This window comes from Felis catus, chromosome X (assembly GCF_018350175.1).
Source record: "Felis catus isolate Fca126 chromosome X, F.catus_Fca126_mat1.0, whole genome shotgun sequence".
NCBI lineage: Eukaryota > Metazoa > Chordata > Mammalia > Carnivora > Felidae > Felis > Felis catus.
In genome coordinates this window covers 34,129,787-34,151,536 of record NC_058386.1, presented here as the reverse complement: position 1 = coordinate 34,151,536, position 21,750 = coordinate 34,129,787, and the positions used below count along the sequence as shown (strand labels likewise).

Here is a 21,750-nt window from a genome sequence, read left to right as displayed (position 1 = left end):
CATAGAAACAACAACAAAAAGCCCTCCCCCAAACATTCACCACGGATCCCGTCGGGGCTGACAGGAAGTGTACCTTCTGGTTAACTTTGGTGGCCGCCACAGTCAGATTGTGTAGATCCTGGGAATTGCAGTCGGTTTCGTTCATGCAGCAACTCAGGGGGATGCCGCGCTCCAGGAAGTAGGGGCTGGTGCTCCAGTTGGTGTAGTTCTGCACGCCACAGCAGCTCAGCTGTTAACGGGGGAGGGGAAGAGCCAAAGGGTGCAGGTCAAAGACATAGCGGTCTCCTCCCTCACGACCCTGCACCGTTTAGAAGAGAAACACGGGCCGAGGCCCTGAGTGAACAGGCACAGCTTTGGTGAGTACAGATGAGCTGAGACTCCATTAACTATTATATTCACCGGGAGGCTCAACTGGACTGAGAAAAAGGAAGTCAATCCTAGATTGCGTTTTGTGTTGGCTTCCTTACCAAGTCCACAAAGCAAAGCAGTAGGTTCTCTGGCCTGGATCAGCATCAAAATCAATAGTTGGGTGCTAGTGAAGGTACAGATCAACTAAATCAGGATACTGATGGGGAAGCCGAGACAAAAATGGTTTTAAAAATCTCTTTTTAGGGGTGCCTGGGTGGCTCAGTCGGTTAAGCGGCCGACTTCGGCTCAGGTCACGATCTCACGGCTCATGAGTCCGGACTCCGCTGTCAGTGCAAAGCCCGCTTCAGATCCTCCGTCTCCCTCTCTCTCTGCCCCTCCCCCTCTCGTGGTCACGCTCTCGCAAAAATAAATAAACATTAACAAAACTAAAAAGCTCTTTTTAGACCTTATAGATCTACAAGATCTCTACTGGTAAGTAATGGTTTAGGGTGGAGAATGATGTACACAGAGGAAGAGAGAGCTGTTGTTGGTAAACTACAGCCCACCAGCTGCCTGATTTTGTAAATCAAGTTTCACTGAGACACAGCCACGCCTGCCCATTTACACAATATGGCCGCTTCTGTGCCATAAGAGCAGAGACTGTACCACACTCAGAGCCTAATTACCATATGACCCTTTCCATAAAAGATGTGCCAACCCCAGACATAAAGAGTATTCAAGGAAATGGGGCAAAAGTGGAAATGGATTAGTGACTGGGTAAAAGGTAGCTAGTTCCTTACATTCTTCTAGCAACTTTTCGGTTAAGTTTGAATTTTTATCAAAATACCAAAAAGACAAAAAAAATACTGCTTCTGAAGTAACAAAACAAAACACGCAAAAAACACCCCAAACCCAAAACTTCCCCGGGTGCTCCAGATGGGCCATCAGCTTGAGCACCGGCACCTACCCCCTGAGCACCTCCAGGCACGAGACCACCATGTTCCTCATCTCCTCTGCAAAGCATCAGGCAGCCTAGGGCCTTCCCACTCCCGCCAGACCCTCGGCTTCTCCTAGGCCCCCTGCCCACCCCACTACACCGCCCGTGCCGGTAAACACGGCTCATGTGAGCTCTCCACCCAGCCTATACACACCACTTCCAGAATGCTCAGCAAGGCTGCCTACACCCACTGCCTCCTTTTCGAGGCTTCAGATCTTCAGGGCAAGCTAGCTTTCCTTGGGGTGTTCCTAATTCATACTGACGAAAGGCAAGCCACAGGCAGGGGGCCCTCTTGACACCAATGGCCCGGATAACTGGCTCCTGGACCAGTGCTGGGTGTGAACTCTTGGACACAGGACCGCAGAGCAAGAGTCAAGAGAAAAGGCTGACGGCCCCCCACCCCCAGCAGCCCCCCAGGACGAAGGCCTGACGGCACGGGCGGTGGCCAGCCCAGTCTCCTTCCCTGGGACTTACGCTGCGCTGCACGTGATCCACCGCCCGGCTCCTCTCATCGTTGCCATTGTAATTCTGCATGGCGTCCGTGTAAGTCCTCAGGAAGGTGTCCTTGATCTATGGAAGACAAGGGGGAGTGCGGTTCTGGTCCACTGCCGCCCAAATGGACTCATGTCCATGCCCACTTCTACCCCAAGATGACCTCTTCTGAAAAAATCTCTGAATAAATGTAGGCCAGGGAGGGAATGCCCTGTTTCCTGAGACAAAAGACCTCAGAAAATTCGCTGAGGGATTTGAAAGAACGTTCCCCTCATCCCCAATCCAGAGGAACCCAGTGAAGTGGCCAGTTTCTGAGAGGGCTGTGAGGGTGAGCGGCCAACCTCAGGCCTGGCTTTTTCTACTTACTGTCTTCGAATTGACTGATGCCCACCCTTCTGTCCATAACTTTTCCTGCCCTTACTCAGAAGAATAACAAAGGACAGGCCACTGGAGGGCAGGAAGCCTGCTGTGGCTGTGATGGGAAGCAGATCCCTGTTCTAACATACAGGGGGAGGGCACAACCAACTTTCACTTACCTGTCCTTATAGGGGCCAAAAAGAGAGGCTAAAAGATATGAACTTTTCTTACTACTAAGTAGTTAACAAAACCCCTCCCCTCCTCTGCGAGCGCATTTGACTGCGGGGTAACTTTCGAGCTCTGTTCCCCTGGAAACCTGCTGAAGGTAGAGTCTCAGGCGTGTTACCAGGCAACTCCACGCTTAGGGTAAGACTTCCCCCAATTGCCCACATGACTCTGGAGTCGGGGGGACAGCAGATGACAATAACTGCCTGCTGGGAAGCTTAGGGCTAAGTATGGCGGCTCTCTTGACTAGGCATGTTCCTTGCTGAAATACTGGACGGTATGCCCATGGGATAAAGAAGAGATCAGTGGGCACTAGTCACATGGAGCTTCTGAGCCATGGTGGATGCCACACCTGGCTGTGTCCTTTCATGTCACTGCACCTGCGTTGTCTGTTGTGGGCAGGTGCACATAGAATAGAACCGGGCCGCTTTGAAGACTTCCACTTGCCGGTGGTCAGAGTGGCATTGCAACCCATCTCCCTCCCCGGTGGTCAGAGTGGCATTGCAACCCATCTCCCTCCCCCCAGCTCCCTTAAGTGTTTCAGATGCACCGAGGGGAGGTAGATAAGGGGGCCCAGGCACTGGGTATCAGGGACCACTGAGAGAACCCCCCCAACCCTAGTGGAGCCCGGTCACGGCAGTATATTGGGGGGGAAGGGGGCAAGGGCTTGGCTGCATCTGTGGTTCGCACACCCACTGGGGGTACCTCTAGGGCTGCCGAGGCCGTGACTTCATCAGGTTTCACCTCCCCTGGGAATAAGAATGGGGAATCTAATTCCAGATACGGCACCTGCACAAGATGGGTTCTAGAAGTCAGCCTTGACACCTGAGATTGCACCTCTGGTACGGGGAAAACCACAGCAAGTAGGGGAAAGGGGCAGAAAGTGCATAAGCCAGCTGACTGGGAACTGAACTTGGTCAAGCACAGAACCAGGGTCTGGGACAGATCATGCCAGACTTTCAACAGCCTCATTGTCTTTTCCACCTCTGTCTTGCGCTTCTTTTCCTTTCTAACACGCGCGTATCTACTTGTGGCTTTACTGTTATTTACAGGGTGTGCTAACAGCCTATCGGGGCGGGGGGAGGGGGTTGTCAGAACCAGCCCTTTATCGTAGCACCTACCCTGCCTGACCTGTCACCACTATACGTGTCTGAAAGGCGACACCACGGTGGCTACAGACAGCATGAGGACGTCTTAGCTCTGCCTGAGCGGCTCCCCATGGTCTGAACAGAGCAGCCACAGTGAGAGTATGGGTGAGAATGGCCACACACGATACCAGACAGCCAGCAGTGTCCTTGAAACTACATCACGATCACAAAACAGTATTCGAAATGCTTTTTCTCCAGCTTTAGAAGTCTAAAATAGGACATGTGAATTAGAAACAAAGCGCTGTAGGGGTTTCAGATCACGACTGCCTTCTCTCCTTCCACAAGGCTCCTAGCATCTGGCCTCCGTTTCTACCCTCCCAGTTGGCAGGGGGTGGCCCCCAGGGCTCTGGGGAGGAGACAGGGGAGCCCAGGCTGTTTGGGGGATACCAAGCAATCACAGAAATCTTGGGCCTTGCTGAAGCTGCTATTTTAAAAGGAGTATTTAATCTACTTTGAAGGTCACTTGCTTTAAAACCGGGTGGAGAATCATTTCATGCAGTAGCTATATCAAGAAATAGAGGATCAACAACTAAGGTTTTGAGTTTGGCGAAATTCCTGCGGCATTTAGATTTTTATTGGCATTTCAGCCCATATTAAGTGACATTTGGAAAACAGCGATACCACCGGAGATGCCAGCTAGCCCATATGTGCCCTTTACACATTCTGAGAGGTTTCAGAAATCCTCCTCCCAAAGCCCCTTTTAGTGAGTTCTGTACTTCGTGTATACTCACCTCATGACGAAACACAAACCCTGAAATGCCAGCTACCAGCTCAGCCAGGAACACCAGGGACAGGAACATGGCATACTGAAAACCAAGCACACAGGGACAGAGTCAGACACGTCAGGATGGAAATGAGTGTTCCTTCCGGGTAGCTAACTTCTTATCACAGGGAATCACACAAATCCTCATATTCCCCAAAGTTTAGGAAAAGCTTAAAAATACCCTTGTCCAGATTTCCCCACATGAGCCTCAATATAGAAACGTGTCTGTTTAAATATGCGCGAGCATTTTGGGCCACACATGCTAAGGAGAGCACATCCGGAGACTGGGCTCAACCAGGAGAAATCTGGAAGGGCTTTTTATAACTCAGGTATGCACTATTTGTGATGCCGGAATCGTCGAGTGGGAAAGTACTCTGGAGGTCGCAGGACACCGTTCTGCCCCGTCCGGGAGTCCTTCAGACCACCTCGGTCATGATGGTCAGCCGGCACCTGCATGCACCCTTCCTCTAGCATCTGTGAGCCCAGCCTAGTCCCTCCACCCACGCGCCCCTCGCAGCCCATTCAGTTTTCACGCCGTTCCAATTGCTGGAAAGGCTTTCTTTCTCCTGGCCACAGTCTGCCTCCTTGCAACTTCTACTCCCTGGTGTCAGAACTGCTTTCAAGAGCTAGAAGCACCAGCCCAACCTCGCTCCTCCACAATCGCCCTTCGTATGTGGGAACACAGCCATGGTGCCAACCTGCTGCTTCTCTTCAGGTGGGCAAATCCCTCCAGTTTTCTTGAGCAAAGCTAATAAAATGGCTTCCAAACCCCTTCCTCTGTGACTGTACCAATCCCATCCTGACAGAAAGACCAGGACGCACACAGGTCAACGTTCTTCCTCGATATGGTGATCGTGCCTGAATGTAGCACTTACAGCAGGGGCCGGTGGGCTCCGTACCTGTCTTGTTCTGCACAGTGTGTGGAGTCGAGAGTCTTTAAAAAGCAAAGAAGCTGTACTACTAACACTCTCCATAAGCATCCGAAACACTTAGTGCTTCTTACTCATTTCATGCTTCCCGTACTTTCCAAGTTGAGTGTGTGTGCGTGTGCACACACGTGTGCCTAAGTTCAGGGATGAATTACATGGTACTTATGAGACATTAAGGGTTTCCATTTTTGTGACTTTGAAAAGCAGATAAAAGGAAAGAGAAGTGACTCTTTTCCTACAAGGCATATGTCTTACAATCTGTTTCTTCTCATCTCAAAATAAAATGGAATGTTTGGAATGCTCCTAGGTGATGCTTTAGAATTTGGATCGACTGTACATGGTCATGTTACTTGCTTATAAAGTACGTATGCGCATAAGATCATAAACTATTTTTCTCAGCTAGTGGCCCATGTTAAAAGGAGGGAATATTGGCTTAAAATGCCAGTTTTGTAGCAAATATTAACAAAAGTCTCTACGTACACTTAAAGCATGGCCACTAAACTAGCAAACACAGGGGCGCCTGGGTGGCTCAGTCAGTTGAGCTTCCGACTTCGGCTCAGGTCATGATCTCATGGTTCATGAGTTCAAGCCCTCCATCGGGCTGTCTGCTGTCAGCACAGAACCCCCTTCTGATCCTTGGTCCCTTCTCTCTCCGCCCCTCCTCCGCTGGTTCTCTGTCTGTCTGTCTCTCTCTCTCTCTCTCAAAATAAATAAATAGACTTTAAAAAACATAAAACAAAATAGCAAACACAGTGATGAGTAGAACGCCCCATGGACATGACATCTGTCTCTCAACTTACTATAAAATACAATAAGAAACACATTTGACTCTAGAGAGAGTCTCACACCAGGCCTAGAATCCACCAGAAAGTCCTGTGGGAAAGTAACTGTCAGAGGCAGGTGGGAGAAAGGACATTCAACTCTGTAGTCAGAAGTCTTCATAGGTTTATGTCCTAGCTTTGTTGTGGACTAACTCTTAGGAAAGAGGCAGCCAATCTGGGCCTCCATAAAGTGGAAATAGTTATCTTCAGTTGTTTTGCAGTTAATGAGGTTAAATGAGGACCATAAAATTCTAGACTGACAGACAGTTAATCAAGTGACTTCCGCTCTTATCAGCCAGATCAGCAGTTTCCTGTCGCTGGGAAGTTCCCGGTTTCTAGGAGCTTCCAGAGAACAGCTGCTTCTCCTTCAGAAGGCCCTGGCCAAAAGCCTACTGTGAAGAGCGCACACTAAATACAGGTGGTAGGGGGCGAGTTTTCTCGAGATGAAAGTACCGTAGTAGAAATCGTCCTGGCTTTGGAAGGAGACATCCCTGGGTTCCCATCCCAGCTCTCCCCACACCAGCTGATGGCTTTTAAAGGTCAAAGCTAAAAACTAAACAAAACCTCAAGAAGTTCTCTCCAAAGGCTCACCTGCTAGTGAGCTCGCATGTGTTAGGAGAACATGGCAGAGTGGTTTGGAACCACCTTCAGCAGAGTCCAGAGAGAACTGTTCTATTGTTGTGTCCCCTCTCCTATCTCCCTTCACTCAGGAAGAAACCTTGGTGAGTTAGTCCAATGCTGTTCTTTCACAAATGGGGACAGGCCCAAAGAGGTTACATCTCGGCCACTAGAGACGTAAGCCAGGTCTCCTCCCTTCTTGTTCGGACGGATGAATTCCTAGCCATCTTTCTTTTCTGGTCCTTTCAAGTTAATCCTCCCTTGCTACTCGTTGTACTGAACGGGAGGCTCTCAACCTTCCTGTAGGATGGAATCTCCTAAATGGCTTTTAGAGACTGTGGCGGTTGGCCTCGCTGCTGTGGAGTCTGGTTCGGTTGGCTGAAGGTGGGACCCTGGTGAAGGTGTCTTTCAAAAGCGGCCCAGGTGATTTAAGCAGGCATCCAGAATTGAGGACTATCACACCAGACAGAAAGAAATCCTAGTGCTTCTCAGAAGTACTAGAAGGTAGAGTCGGGAGGCCAGCATAGAGTAGCAGGTGACAGCAGCAGAAATGCCTCAATGTGGCCTCGCTCTGGCTTTTCCACCAACCCGGAAGAATCAGTGGTGGCCAGGCCATCAACCTCCTGCGTGGTCTGCAGGACAGAAGTGGCTGAATCAAACACTACTTCCGTGAGGCTGTCGAGAGAGGGACTGATCAGTGCCAGTTTGGAAGGTGGTTCCTTTGGAGAGAGTCATCCTCACACCCATCTCTGTCACTAGAGGGTATGAAATGTCCTCTAATCTAGGGCTAAACAAGGAAGTATGGGCAGCACGGCGCAGACAGACTCTCCACTCTCCCCTTTCACAAAATGAGACATCTGAAATCAATCTCTTCAAACAAATTGTTCTTTTGAGGAGAGACCCTTGCTACCTTTTATCTATAAAATCCTTGAACATGAACTCTTATTAGCATAGGCAGTGAGCACGGGCAGGGGGTAGACAGTTGGGCAATGAGTCCACCAGAACATTAAGAATCATGGTAACAGCCTTTCAGCAGCCTGCCCCTTGCCCTTTGGGGAACATCACGCCGAGCGTCCTATTATAGTAAAGGCACCCAGCGCTGGGCTGGCAGTCAAAATCTGCTCCTGCGCCAACCCTCTGTCGAGCGGGGAAGCTCTGGCTTAGCTCGACTCCCATAGCACTGAACTCGGGTGTGCAGGTTCAGAGAAGAGTGTGCCCACTCAGCCAAGCACGGACAAGTTCAAGGAGGCAGGAAGTATTGCTCCAGTGGGAACTTGGAGAGGAAAGGCTGCTCATGTTAGGGGTGCTGCCCGCCCACGCTGCACGTCACATACCTGAAGAGACTTGGGAGAAACACTTCACAACTAACCCAAGGTGTCTTGCCATGAGGATATAAATGGCTTCGTGGAACCACTGGCCACTGCTCTGTCACCACCCACTTCGAGGGACGAGAACTGGCTTTTTGCGTGTGTGTGCCAAGCTGTGTTTGGGGTTGTTTTGCCCTCTAGGGCATTAGACGGTGGATTAGACAAAGGTCTGGACTAAGATTAGAGGCAACGCCTATGAAGGTCTTGTCTGTGGCTTCAAGATGGGCCATGTCACTTTCGTGTGATTTCTGTGGTTTCAAAAAGTAATCGAAAAAGCAGTATTATGTCGTGACACACTCACCAGCTTCAGCATCCACGGGCTACCACGGCATGTCGCAAAGCATCCGAACAGGCCAAACACCACAATAGTGGTGCCGGTCCCGATGAGCACATAGGGGGCATTTGTGGAGTTCTCGGCGATCAGGGAGATGTAGGTGCCCAGAGTGAGTTTGCCCCAGACTCCAACAGCCAGCAGGATCACGCCAGTGATCTGAAAAGAGCAGGGAGGAGAAAGGAGCGTGAAACTGTGAAGCTGGGAATCGACGCGGCGATGTGGCCTGGACGCGAAGACTCACGTTCCCGTGGGCAAGTGGCGCTTGCTGCAGGAGTCCCCGGAGCAGTGGGAAATGTGGGAGACGGGTGGCTCAAAGGCATCACAGTGTAAACACCCTTTTGTTTTGTACGATTCGACCTGTCCCTTACACAAACCCACAGGCAGTTTTCACATGAACTGGAAGTCAAGCTGATAATAAGAAACTTTGTCTTTAAAACTGTTTTGAAAAAAATGCATGCGGGGCGCCTGGGTGGCTCAGCTGGTTAAGCGTCCAACCTCGGCTCAGGTCACGATCTCACGGTTCGTGAGTTCGAGCCCCACATCTGGCTCTCTGCTGTCCACGTGGAGCCCGCTTTGGATCATCTGCCCCCCTCTGTCTCTGCCCCTCCCCTGTCCTCTCTCAAAATAAGTAAATAAACTTGTAAAAAAATTAAAGAGAATTAAAACTGCATGCCAATGCAGGTGTGAGAGCCCTCCCCGGGAGAGCCGCTGCCCAGTGCCGAGCCACCCTCTTCAATAGCATGTGTGGCTTTCGTGCGATTTTTAAAAATTAACTAATTAATTTAAAGTAGGCTTCATGTCCAATGTGGGACTTGAACTCATGACCCTGAGATCAAGAGTTACATACTCTACAGACTGAGCTAGCCGGGTTCCTCTGGATATGGTACGTTTTGAGGACATTTCGCATGATGTTATAAGGAGCAAGATGATTTTCTTTCACTATTATAGCAAAGATCTCTACAAAAGCAAAACATTCAAAATACTTTTGAATCCCTATGGATACACTTCCTTATTTACAGTGCTTTAGTCAATACAAAACAACAGAAGCATCTGAGTAGTTCCTGGAATTAGCTGTAATGCGATTTGGCAAATCCCGCTGATCGGTCCAAAGGAAATCCCCACAGCATGTCTAAACTGCAGAACCTTGCATCAATCGGGCCCTTACTTCAGGGGGTAGACTTGGGGCTACATGCTATGCCTTACTCTCCCTCCCCTGCAGGCCACACAACCCAGCAGCATCAGTGGCTAAAGCCAGCACTTGACTTTCTGTCTCTATCTCCCCAGCTGGTCTCTCCCTCAGTTTCCCAGTAGCTTAGCAGCTCATTCAAACTGACATCCCTCTAACGGCCACCTCTTCTGACACCGCATGAAGCTTGAGAGAAGCCCGGGTGTCCGGGGAGAGCCTTCCTCAGTTTTGTCCCACCCTATCGCCCAAATGCCTCTGCTTCCTGTCCCGCCTGGCCATCCCAGCGAGGGGGCGTGATGAGATGAGAAACGGGAGCAAAGCCGTATGATACAAACCAATACCCACCATGCCAAGGTTTCCCCTGTCAATCAACACACTGTCCCAAATACATGCTACACGAGGAGCCAGGTGGCAGGGCCAGTGAAGATGCCTGGGCCTCTCTCCTGTACACTCTGAAAACTCCTTCTGCAGTCTGGATCCACCAAGCTCCACCATCAGACTGCTTCTCTTCTATTTGGTGGAAGGGATGAGTGGAAAAAGCAAGAGCTTGGTGATATTCCCCCACCCCCACCACGATTGCCTTCTACTCTGTAGAACCATCACTGTGAAAAGACCGAATCAGAAGCTTTAAATCAGAAAAAGATCGAGGGACTAGTGCTAGTTTTATAAGGGAAAGGTGAATAAATGTGATGCAATCTTGAGGAGAAAGCATTTGACACTAATATTTAGGCGAAGGTGGCCCAGTGCAGGTCTACTGCCTTTGAAAAGTTCCAATAGGGGCCTCGGGGAGTTCAGAAAACCAAGAACGCAGACGCGGTCAAGAGTTTCAAGTCCTTTGCTGACACCTGGTGGCTGCTAAAGAAACTACCTCTCGTGAACAGCCTCTTCTGCCACATGGAAGCATAAAACGGAAACATAAAATGCTTTTTATCCACCAGAATCAAAATTGAACTCTCCGCTCATTAGAGGTAAGAATGCGGTGAACACTAGGGACGAAGGATAGTGCCTGAGCTTTTGTCACTCAATGCTCAGCACAGCGCCAGGCACAGAGGAAACGCTAAATATTCATTGCCAAGCACATAGATTCCATTTCTCTGGGTCTTAGAACCTCTTCTTCATAAGAGTCCTTTGAATGTCATATACTTACAAAGCTGCTCCATTGGGTGAATACTGTGAGGGGCCTTAAAATGGAACCAGAGAAAAACCTCTGCCTCTGCTTCCCACTCTACCGTTATCTGCCTAATGTTGTAGATGTCACAGCATAAATGTTCTGAACAGAACTAAAAACTCAGTTAAGCCAGTCGCTGTTCAGGCTGAATATAAGTCTCATCCACAGACTTGCTATTTCATGTGACTGCCTCCAAAGATTCAGTAACGCTTCAGACATGCACTGAGCAGCTCATTTCTACACACCTACTGCCAGTCGCTATTGGGGTGCGATGGCTTTAGTGACCAAACATGAGGGTCTGATAGCTTAGATTTCCGGGACCAGTCATTTCATCAAGTTCACTTACCATCACAACAAATAGTGAATGCAGTATATCAAAGTTAACAGAAATCTGGCTTTTAAGGCTAACGGTATCAACATTTCTATCCCTTTCCTCCTTTCAAAAAGTACTTTCTCAGAATGCAACCACTGCTTTTGTATAGGACACCTCTCTCACGTAAGGTGCAAAAACCTATGATAACAACTTATTAAAATCTTCATAAGATGTAAATTACATTAAAATTAAAAGGCTATCTTTGCAGACCTCAGAGGTACCTCTTAAAGACTGCCAATGGACGCAAAGAAACACAACACTGTGGGCGCCACATTGTATGGGAGAAAAGCCATCCAGTATCTTGAACTTGACCAGGTCAGTCACCCTCTAAGGAGCCCTTTCTCCACCCAGCACCTCTCTGGTAGGAATCTAAGAACAGCCCAGAGAGAAAAGACCTTCTCCAATGTTGCTCTTCTCACACTCAAAGATCCCTGAGCGACCAGCTCTGCGTCTGGAAGCCCGAGCCCCACATACGCAAGGTGTTTTGCACAAACAGGACCCGCCTCTGCAGCCGCATCTCCCTCCTTAGTCTTTCTGCACTCTGTGTAGTTCCAGTAAAATGGAGGTGTTCTCCGTGTACTTCCTGTGCTTTACTGCTTCTCAAAGTTTGCTCGTGATGATCCCCTTACCTAGAATTCTTCCCCTTCCTATCACTACCTATCTACATCCTAAGCTCGTTCGGCATACTGTGCCCACGCCTCCCAGCCTCCTTACACAGAACTTATGCCATCGTCGTGCTGCGCCCTTTCCTCCTCCTGTGCACATCCAGGACTGTGACCTCCCTCGAGGGCAGGAGCTGTGTGTCTGCTGCACGGACGGATACACAGCCGATTGCGGATGTGAGGAGGGGAAAGAAGTTTCATGTTAGCCATCTCCCTGCCATACTCTCTGAATCTCTGCTAGGAACTCTCAGAAATGGCAAGAATGCCAATCCAGGCAGGTGCTGTGATCCGGGGAAATCATAATGCTAAAGGCAAAGAAGAAACGATGAGATGGACAAGGGAGAGAAGGTTGGGCTGCGGTGCGCCCTGCAGTAAAACCCTACTTGCTGGTGGCAGTGCTGGTGGATGAAAGTGCCAGGCTGTTGAAGGAAAAAACTACTGGCAAAGGGCTGAAGCTCCGTAACACACAATCTAGTGCTTTCTCTTTTTGCCTACTATAATAATGCTTCTTACCAAGGAAAAGAAACATACAAAGACAAGTCAAATGCAAAAGTCTTCGTTGTCTGTGTCATTTTCTCCTTGGTTCTTGTCAGCACCCACCCACGCACACTCACCCCTGCGTTTACCTTTACAAGCACACGCGAGGCTCAGGGCTCACCAAAGCAATTCTGTGTCCGGGCACCTCAGACACCTGAACTTTCTAAGCCAATCATTGTGTCACTGCTTTAGCTTTCTCAAGGAATTTATGTTTCTTTCTCGGAAGACTCCATTAGCAAGGAGCCAACGGTGTGGCTTAAGAGGGGACAGATCAGAGCCTGGAGATCAGAGCCCACACGAGTGGCCTGGGGAAGGTACCGCCGGCTCCCATACACCCTCACGTCAACCACAAGCCAGGAGGGCAGGCCCAGCGCCTGCCGGCAGTAGCCAGGCTGAGGCTCAGTCTCATATCGTTCCTAGCATCCCGGGGTGGCTCGACATATTCTGTGTGCTTCCTGTGCAGCTCAAGATATACAGATAGCGATGTACCCCTACTACTTCTAATTTAGGCTTGGCGATGAGGCCAAAAAACTTATAATGGTAGCAGTAGAAAAGGTAAATCAGAACTAGGAAATGTGATGGCTCACATTACCTTAAAATTACATTGAAAGGATACCGCGGGTAGGTTTGCCAGTATATCACGGGGTGTCCAAAACGCTCTGGAAGAGACTTACTGAGGTTTGGTTTCATCCTAAAGTGGATACTGGGGTAGCAGTGGCAGAGATCAGCACTGTCCTTTGCTCCCACCAGGTCAACACAGCTAATGCAGGGAAGTCTCTCAATTGTCCCTGCAGCGTCCTGATCCTCAGAGAGGAGCCAGAGATACAGCGCTTCTATGTTTCTCATGCGCCCACAGGCATTGAACTTGGGCCCGCTGCCTCTTCTGCACACAGACCACAGCCCTCTGACTAAGCGGCAGCAGCAGCAGCAGCAGCTCCTGTCTTACCGTGAAAGGCTATGCCTGGTATGGGTCTGATGGTGCAAAGTCCCTGTATTTTTTATTTCTTTAACTGTATGAGATGCTAAATACACGCTTGTGTCACCATTGGAATAATGTGTATCTGTTCTTGTAGGTGGGGCTCATGAACCCACGTGTTATGGAATTAAAGAAAAGACAATGAAAAATTGACTTACAGAAGCACAAGCTCTCTCGAAGACACCCCATCCTTCAACAAAAATTTTTTTAATGTTTACTTATTTTTGAGAGAGAGAGAGAGAGAGAGAGAGAGAGAGATGGAGGGAGGGGCAGGGAGAGGGAGACACAGAATTCGAAGCAGGCTCCAGGCTCTGAGCTGGCAGCACACAGCCCGATGGCAGGGCTCCATTCCATGAACCATGAGATCATGACCTGAGCCAAAGTTGCACCGACTTTGTTAACCGACTGAGCCACGCAGGCGCCCTGAAGACACCCCATCCTAAGAAGCCAAATGGGATACAAAGCACAGGAACTAAAGCCAGCCTAAAGAAACACACAGGAGAAGTTGTGGGCCAAAATCTCAGCTAGATAGCATTTTAGGTGAAAGCCAAGGTTCACTCATCCTAGGGGTCTATAGGTTAATTCACCCCTGGCGACTCCGTGCAGAGCAGAGGCATTGTCAAATGTTCTTCCCCCACTCCAGACGATTCTATACCTCAGAAAAACCACATGGCACAGAAACTCCATACATACAGTAATTACAATAAATACAACTAAGTAAGAATTAAAACAGTGATTAAATCCTGAAAATAGAGGGTCCTCAGGAGTTAGGTTTTCAGAAGGAACCAGCAAACTGTGCTTTCTGCCCATTCTTCCTTGAAGCGTGATGCTGAGGAGGCTGCGGGGAAGGGCATCTCTGCACGGCTTGGAAGGTGTTCTGACCTGATTTTGTGCATGTGGATAAAACACACAGGAAGGCAGACAAATCAGCAGTTTCCACCACGTCGTGGTTTTCTCTTTAAACTTGAAGTAGTAAGGGTGCGGATCCATCACATTTACAACCTAAGATTGTATAACACAGTATTTTTGAAAACACTGTTTTGGACCAGGAGGTGGAATTTATTGGGGTTTTCCAGGGGGCTGGAGAGCCCTGTCCAGATGAGGGGCCGCAGGGGAGCCGGTATGTTTAAAAGGCAGGTGAAGGAAAGAGCTGTGGGCTGGGAGTCAGGATACCAGGGCTGGGGCTGCCGTTTGTCACAAATCAGCTATGTGACTTTGGGCAGTTCACCTAACCTTCCTGGGCCTCCGTCCCCTCTTCAGTAAGATCAGGAGGTGGAGAGGCCTGATGTCCAGTGCTTCCCTGCAGCTCTAATGTTGTGATGCACCAAATCAGAATCTCCACGTCGTCGTGCTTATTCACTCTGAGATCTATTTAGGGACGTGCCCATTGGGCAAAGGAACACAAGAGAGTTTATTAGGTCCTCCCCGTGACTGACAAACCGTCAGCAGTGGGAGTAGGAAAGTCAGCTCATCTGTGGACTCCACGCCTACTGTTCCGCCAGCTCTCCGAGGTGACAACTGGTTGCCGGGGAAGACAAGGAAAGAAAAAGCTGCCCAGGGGGTCATGCATCGCAGTTTTAAAGAGATGCTCAAAAATGTATAAGGGTCACTAGCATGACAACAAGCCTTACTTTTTATATGAAGGTGCCCGTGTCATCCTGAGAGCAGTGAAGACATATGCTCTGAGCTGCTCCTCTCTCAGCGAGTATGTCAGCCAATTCAACCCTTTTGCTCCCTGGCTTTTGTGGCTACAGTATATGTGGAAGACAGCACACATTATACAACTTACGTAATGGGGAGATTAGTGCGATCATTAAAAGCGGATGGGGAAGTTTGAGGAAAGGGAGAGAACTGAGATGATCTTAAACACGGGTTTGTTAAACCTGGGTTTGAGAACCAATAGGAAACTCAGAGACCATCCGGTCCTGGCCCTGTTTTCTACTGGATTTGAGGTGACCAAAGGCCCCGCAGGGAATATTCAGAAGGCACCCGTGGATGTGCGACTGCAGTCTGGGAGAGAGTCGCAGAGGTAAGTCAGGGCTGAGGCCGGAAGTGACAGCTGAGGGACCGTTGTGTCTTAGGAAACAGAAGCAGAGGATGGTGGGAAGGACGCCATCACTAGAATGTGGGGAACTGGTGGAGGAATTTGGGGAAGACGGAGGAGATGCAGAACCGAATGGACAAGTCTGTGAAGGGGGCTTCCAACAGGAGAAGTGGGAGACTCAAAGAAAGGGACTTCTTCCTTCTCTAAACACTTCTGGGAAACAAAAGGCCAGCACAGTTCACGGGCCCCGAGTACGCCAACGGGCATGGTAGTCTTTTGTATACCCGGTAAAGCCCACTACAATTGCATTTTATATTTCTTTTTTTTTTTTTAATTTTTTTTTTTCAACGTTTATTTATTTTTGGGACAGAGAGAGACAGAGCATGAACAGGGGAGGGGCAGAGAGAGAGACAGACACAGAATCGGAAACAGGCTCCAGGCTCTGAGCCATCAGCCCAGAGCCTGACGCGGGGCTCGAACTCCCGGACCGCGAGATCGTGACCTGGCTGAGGTCGGACGCTTAACCGACTGCGCCACCCAGGCGCCCCTGCATTTTATATTTCAATATTGTGTCGTCCTGTAGCCGATTCCTAGAATTCAAATTCCAGGAGTTAGGTCACAAGCGCACAGTGACTTGTCACAAACTCTGGCTTCTGCTTGGATCTTGTCACTGAGCAGCCAGGGTCTGATGCGCACACTGTCTAACGGATTCTACATAGATGCTTCGGAAAATATGAAAAGGGCTTTGAACAGCCCTATGAAAAGTCAGGAATTCCAGCTCTGGCTGTGGGCTCACCACAGGCCTTTCTTCACTTACGCTTACGTAGTGAAGCGGCTGATCGTGTCATAGGAAACAGCTCCAGGAATGCTTTAATTCCATCAAACGATGCTTCCTGTCCTCCCGGAGGCCTTAAATATGCAACCACCGGCTCCTGCCCGTCGCAGATCTGTGCCTTCGTTCTTTCTCTGTGAAATGACGGGACTGGCCTCAGGAACACCTACAGGAGCCCTTCCAGTGCGAAAGTTTTACGTGCTTCTTTGAGGTGCCCAGCGTCCCTCAGAGGGGCCAAGAGCAGGCCCCGCCACTAGCTAGGGTGCAGACCACGCTCGTCAACAGCGTTCACCCGGGGCCTGTGCTGTCCGAGCTTTGTACTCAGCCTGCGGGAGTCTAGCTGGGGAGGGGCCCCCAAGCAGGTGGCTGGCTGGAGACTGGACAATCTCTAATGTCCTAGGGGCCCAGGAAGCGGTGGAAATGGATCACTGTTGGCAGTCCTTCCTGAATTAAAAACTCGGTCCGGACGTGGTGGAGACATGGTGGAGGTAGGCCGATCACAGGAAGTCAAGGTAACACAGCTGCTAAAATCATAGTAAAGACCACTTCACTCACACAGCCTTTTACTACTTCAATTACTAGGCCCCTTTCGAATTAGCCCAACCGGTTCCACCTTATATTAATTCCACTATTCAACAAAGGGTCGTAGGAAATGTCCCAACATGTTATTAGGGACCCTGTATATCCTACTAGGAAATGAGAAAGAATGGGCAGCCTAAAAGGTTCTGGACTTTAGGTCTGCTCCCTCTCAAACAACAAACAAATAAACAACCAAACCAGAACAAAACAAAAAACAAATCCACAAAGGAAGGCCCCAGAAGCCAAAAAGAATTTCGCTTCATGCTTATTAGCACATTGAGAAACGTTCCGTTGTATCGGGGAGAAATTTTAAGGGCAGCTTATTCTGAGCTTCTTGGCATTTTTTTCCCCCGTTGGTAAGTATTGCCGAGTTCTCCCTGAAAATGCTGACCACTGGACTTGGGTGTTTGATTTACGCCAACAGGGAGTGTCCTCCTCCAACTTCAAGCCTCTAGGAGCATGTAAGAGAAGCGAGTGAACAAAGCAGAGGTTAAGTCTGTCTGGGCGTAGCTCACACCTCTGGTTGCACGGATGACCCAGATATATAAATAGATGGCATATAGGTGAGTGCCTATTAAGAATTGGGGCAGCGAAGCCACTTAGGAGGAGATTTGTGTACTTAGGAATCAGGAGCAGCCGCAGTGGCTAAAGTGACAGAAGCTTAATGTCTGGGGGATTCCCTCTGTGCCACACCCCCTCCACAGAACCCCCAAGTTGATCTCGCTCAGATTTAAAATCTGTTGGCCCGGTTGACACACACACACACACACACACACACACACACACACACACACACACACACACACACAGAGGCAGGTGAGCACCAGGGACACCAACAAACAGCCTTAGTGTCATGAGCAGGTGGCTGAGCAACCGCAGAAGTGCTGTGCTTCCTTTCCTCAGGTGACCTATGAGCGGACCAGTGCTGTGAAAAGATGGATCAAATTCCACACTAATAAGAAGAGGTATTAAAAAAAAAAATCATGTCAGTGTAAGCTTACAAACAAGAGCTGCAACCATATTATTAATACCCGTTGACAGAAAGTTTCTGCTGACTGCACATTTATCCCATCTTGTGTTGTTAATTGTGTATATATTATGATTTGCAGAGTCTTGTGGGAGGAAATGAGGTCAGTTACCTCCTCTGTACCCACCGGAGCCTCACCCACACACAACCTGGGTCTGATCTTATAAGACAACAGGTCGTTCAGACATTCTGTCCTAATGCCCATTTAATAGAATCGCTGCTTGTCTGAGGATGATTCCTATTGTTTTTTTAATTTGAAAGCCAGTCACTGTGCCCACAGTGAACACCCAGCGGGAGATCAATAAATGCGGACTGAATCTTGTGGTGATCTCGTCTTCAAATTGAGCTCCCTTCCAGTGGCCATGTCCTTGGGAGTTGCTGGGTGGGAACGAATGTGGATAAACTACTCCTATCAGCAACTCCATACGTATGACTCTAAATGCCAATCTGTGGCTGAACAGCACAGGTCTCCCTCATGATTATGTTGTTGAACAGGTTTTGCTTTCCTGGAGTTCCGTTATGTGCAAAAGGGAAAATTTTCTTTGCAAAATTTTTACATATCATCTTCAAAATACCAAAAACCCCCAACAATCCTACATGTATATATACACATCTAAAGCAAACAAGAAGCGAGAATGTAGACAGCAAGGCAATCCCTGAAGGCCTGTGCTCGATCTGGCTTTGTGTTAATGGGGGCTGAGGGGCTAGGCGAGCTCCTGCCTCTTTTCAGATGAACTTGGCACTGATGAGACGTAACACCAGAAGAGAGCCCATTTTTAAATGAGTAGAACCACCTGTTCAATAACAAGATTCTTACGCAAATGGTAAGGTGGTGGCGGTCTTTCGGTGGTCCGAACTTTCCCCTGAGATGATTCAAGGGAAGACAAAAACTCATCTCTATTAGTGACTTATTTAACCTTCCTCTCAATATTCAAATATCCACATCGCACGCATATGTGACACTGCCACCAAATAAGAGACATGGGCACTATTCAGATGTCTGATATTGACAGGGTATCGCAGGAATTAACTTTAGGTAACACATGTTCTTGGCAAAAAAGCAAAATAATTCAGTCATTCCAGAAACGCACAAAGAGGATACTTTGCCATGTCTACCACTGCCACTTGGGCCCAGCCACCATCCCTGGCATCTCTCCCTGTCTCTACCCTTGCCCTTTGCTCAAAACCTTCCACACATCCCACTTTGCAGAGCGGGAGCCGGTGCACCCCTCCCTGGTTCCTCTGATGGGACCTCCAGGGGCTCCCTCCGTGCTTACTCGGCTCCAGCCCTCCTGGGCCTTTTTGCTCCTCCAGAATACTCTTGGCCTGCTTCCTGCCTCAGGGACTTTGCACTTGCTCTTTCCTCTGCCTGGACTTCAGAGATCTGTCATTTCTGAGTGAGAACGAGCCCTTCCCCTCACGACACGATTTAAAACTAGAACCCTGCCTCTCTGGCATTCCTTATGCCCTTTCATCCTTTATTTTTCTCCAGCACACTTACCATCTCCAAATGCTATTTGATTTACTCTCTTGGTCTGTCTCCCCAAACGAATTTAAGCTCCATGAGGGTGGGGATTTTGCCTGTTTCATTGATGTATCCCCAAAGCCAAAACAAATGCCTCCCCATAGTAGGTGCTCGGTAAATCTGTGTTAAGTGATTGACTACAAGATGACAGGCTGGTAGGCCAGTGTGAGCTTTGGAGGACAGAAGGACAGAAGACCTATGGTCACTGACATTGCACTAAAGAAACCAAATAGTGGACTTGACTCTCAGGGTCCAGGCAGCTTTACTCAGATAAAACCCCGTTCCTTGGCCAATTCGTTTCTGATCCAGCACACCGCTTCACAAACGTCTGCTTGTGACCACAAGGGGGACTAAATGAGAGAGCCCGGGCATGGCTAGGTCTGATCCACTAATGGAAATGTAATTCGAGGCTCTAACATCCTATAACTCCATGAGGTCAATAATTGATGGTTAGGAGTCAAGAGAATGAGCAGTGCTTATACCAGCACGCTTTGTCTCTCAAAAAATGTACAACAATGAGGGGCGGCGGGGGGGGGGGGGTGGCAGTTGGTGGAGGAGCTTACTGTGTGCCGGGCACGCTGCTAAGTGCTTTAATGCTCTGTCCAGCTCAATCTCGTAATAATCCTATAAACCTTGCCTGAGGTCATCCCCACTAAGTGGCAGAATAGGCACTCAAAGCCCTGGCCCGCAACCACTGCCTTCTCTTAACATCCTCTTAAGTAGCTGACCTGTGCCCCTAACTCCTCTGTAAGAAAAGCCCAGAAGCCAGTGTCATCCATGCTGGCAACAATGCCAGGTTGGTTCTCAACCCTGAGAATCTGGCGGCCAGAATTAAAAAAACAAAACAAAAAACAAAAAACAAAACAAAAAAAACCTGCAGGCCTAGTCACTAACTGATTTATTTTAAAAGGCTATCCCATTATTTCTCCTCTCTCAAGCACGCAAATCTATAGAAACGGAAACACGTTCTGCTCCAAGCTACAGCTTGATACTTTAAACGAACCAGGATGGGGACTAAATATCCTGATGTGTATGCTGGGATGAGCCGGAAGTGTTAAATATCACACACTTCACACACAAATCTACGCGAGGACCGCCAATCTGAAGAATCAAAGATGCAGACAGAAAACTGTAGCACGTTCTGGGACAAGTTTAGGAAACTAAAGTGTTCTGGGTTTTACCCTGGGGCGGGGGAGGGGGGAAACCCAAACACCAAGAAGCTGTGGCTGAAATATATATATGAGGGCAACCCACTCTGAGGCTGTGGAAGTCCGAGCCAGTGACTTTCAAAGTAGTGCGGACCCAAAGCGGTGGGCCGAGTTGCCAGCTGAGGCGGTTGGTGACGTATCTGCCTGCCCCACAGCCTGGAAGGGGGAGGTGATCCGTCCTTCACAAACCAAGAGCACGGGCCGGAATCAGTCACCTGTGTACATGCCTGTGATAAATGGCAGGCTCCTTTCATGCTTCATCACATTTACTCTTGATCTCTGTTTTGCTGATGAAAAACAGGCTCTAAAAACCGAGGCTCTGAGAGGTTTGGCTGCTTGCTCGGAGTCGCAGAGCTAAGAAGGGGTACAGCCCAGAGTTAGACTGCTGTCTGTGCGACTGGAAGGCAGCTCCCCCCACCCTCACGACTCCCCGCATCCCGCGGCAGCGTGAGCAGAACCAGTGAGCTCCCAGGGCTGAGGTCCAGGAAGGGGAGTGATGTAGAGAGAAGCCCAGCTTTCTGTACACCCCCCAGGAGCTTCTTAAGGTGAATGGTGAGGAAAGCAGCATTCTGGACCGATCTCCACGCATTTTTAAAGCAGTTTCTAGTTGTCAGCATGCAGGAAACGTGGGGAAAGGCAGGGGTGTGAACAGATGGGCTCTACACACTGACCCTGCGAGCATCGGTCTTCTCCCTTCTCCTTTCCTGGCGCACGCCTGCCGTGTCCACTACTGGGCATGCGCCAACTTATGAATGGGGTCGTGCCCCAGAAGATTATTTATACGTTACTTGTTTGGAGCTCTGAATGCATTTGTTTTGCAAGCAGTGTTAGATGTGGTGCCTGTGTTTCTAGGTCAGTCCTCAGAAGTCTATATTTAAGCCAGTATTGGGGAAAATTATAGAGGAGCAGATTTTTGTCTCAATACAGGGAAGAACTTTCTAATAATAGGCATTGCCCAAAATGGAGTGGGTCGCCCTGGGAAGTGTGACAACAGAAGGTAAACAGCTTTCTGGGTACTCCCACAGAATCTCCAGAGGCAACCATGGGACAGAAGTCCTATGGATGGGAAGCCAGCAGGAAAGGCAGAATTGCCTGAAAAGTCATTCTGATCCTGACTATTGTCCCGGAAGCTTTGTGTGTTTCCCAGACAATTATCTCCCTGGATTTTCATACATGAATGAATAGGAGCGTTAGCAACACAGGCACCAGGGAAACCATTTTCCCAGACTCCAAG

General features: G+C 49.1%; 1 protein-coding gene across 4 annotated transcripts in view; it reads right to left on the bottom strand.

The window, feature by feature from the left end:
• The window catches only part of TSPAN7 (tetraspanin 7), a 125,777-nt gene that overhangs the window by 15,700 nt on the left and 88,327 nt on the right, over positions 1 to 21,750 (bottom strand). For all 4 annotated transcript variants that reach the window (XM_004000401.6, XM_045051321.1, XM_045051322.1 and 1 more), the window contains exons 2-5: positions 8,367 to 8,555; positions 4,299 to 4,373; positions 1,820 to 1,915; positions 74 to 229 (exon numbers count right to left, since the gene is read on the bottom strand). In XM_004000401.6, the coding sequence (XP_004000450.1) occupies positions 74 to 229; positions 1,820 to 1,915; positions 4,299 to 4,373; positions 8,367 to 8,555 (516 nt within the window). The remainder of the gene's footprint in view (positions 1 to 73; positions 230 to 1,819; positions 1,916 to 4,298; positions 4,374 to 8,366; positions 8,556 to 21,750) is intronic.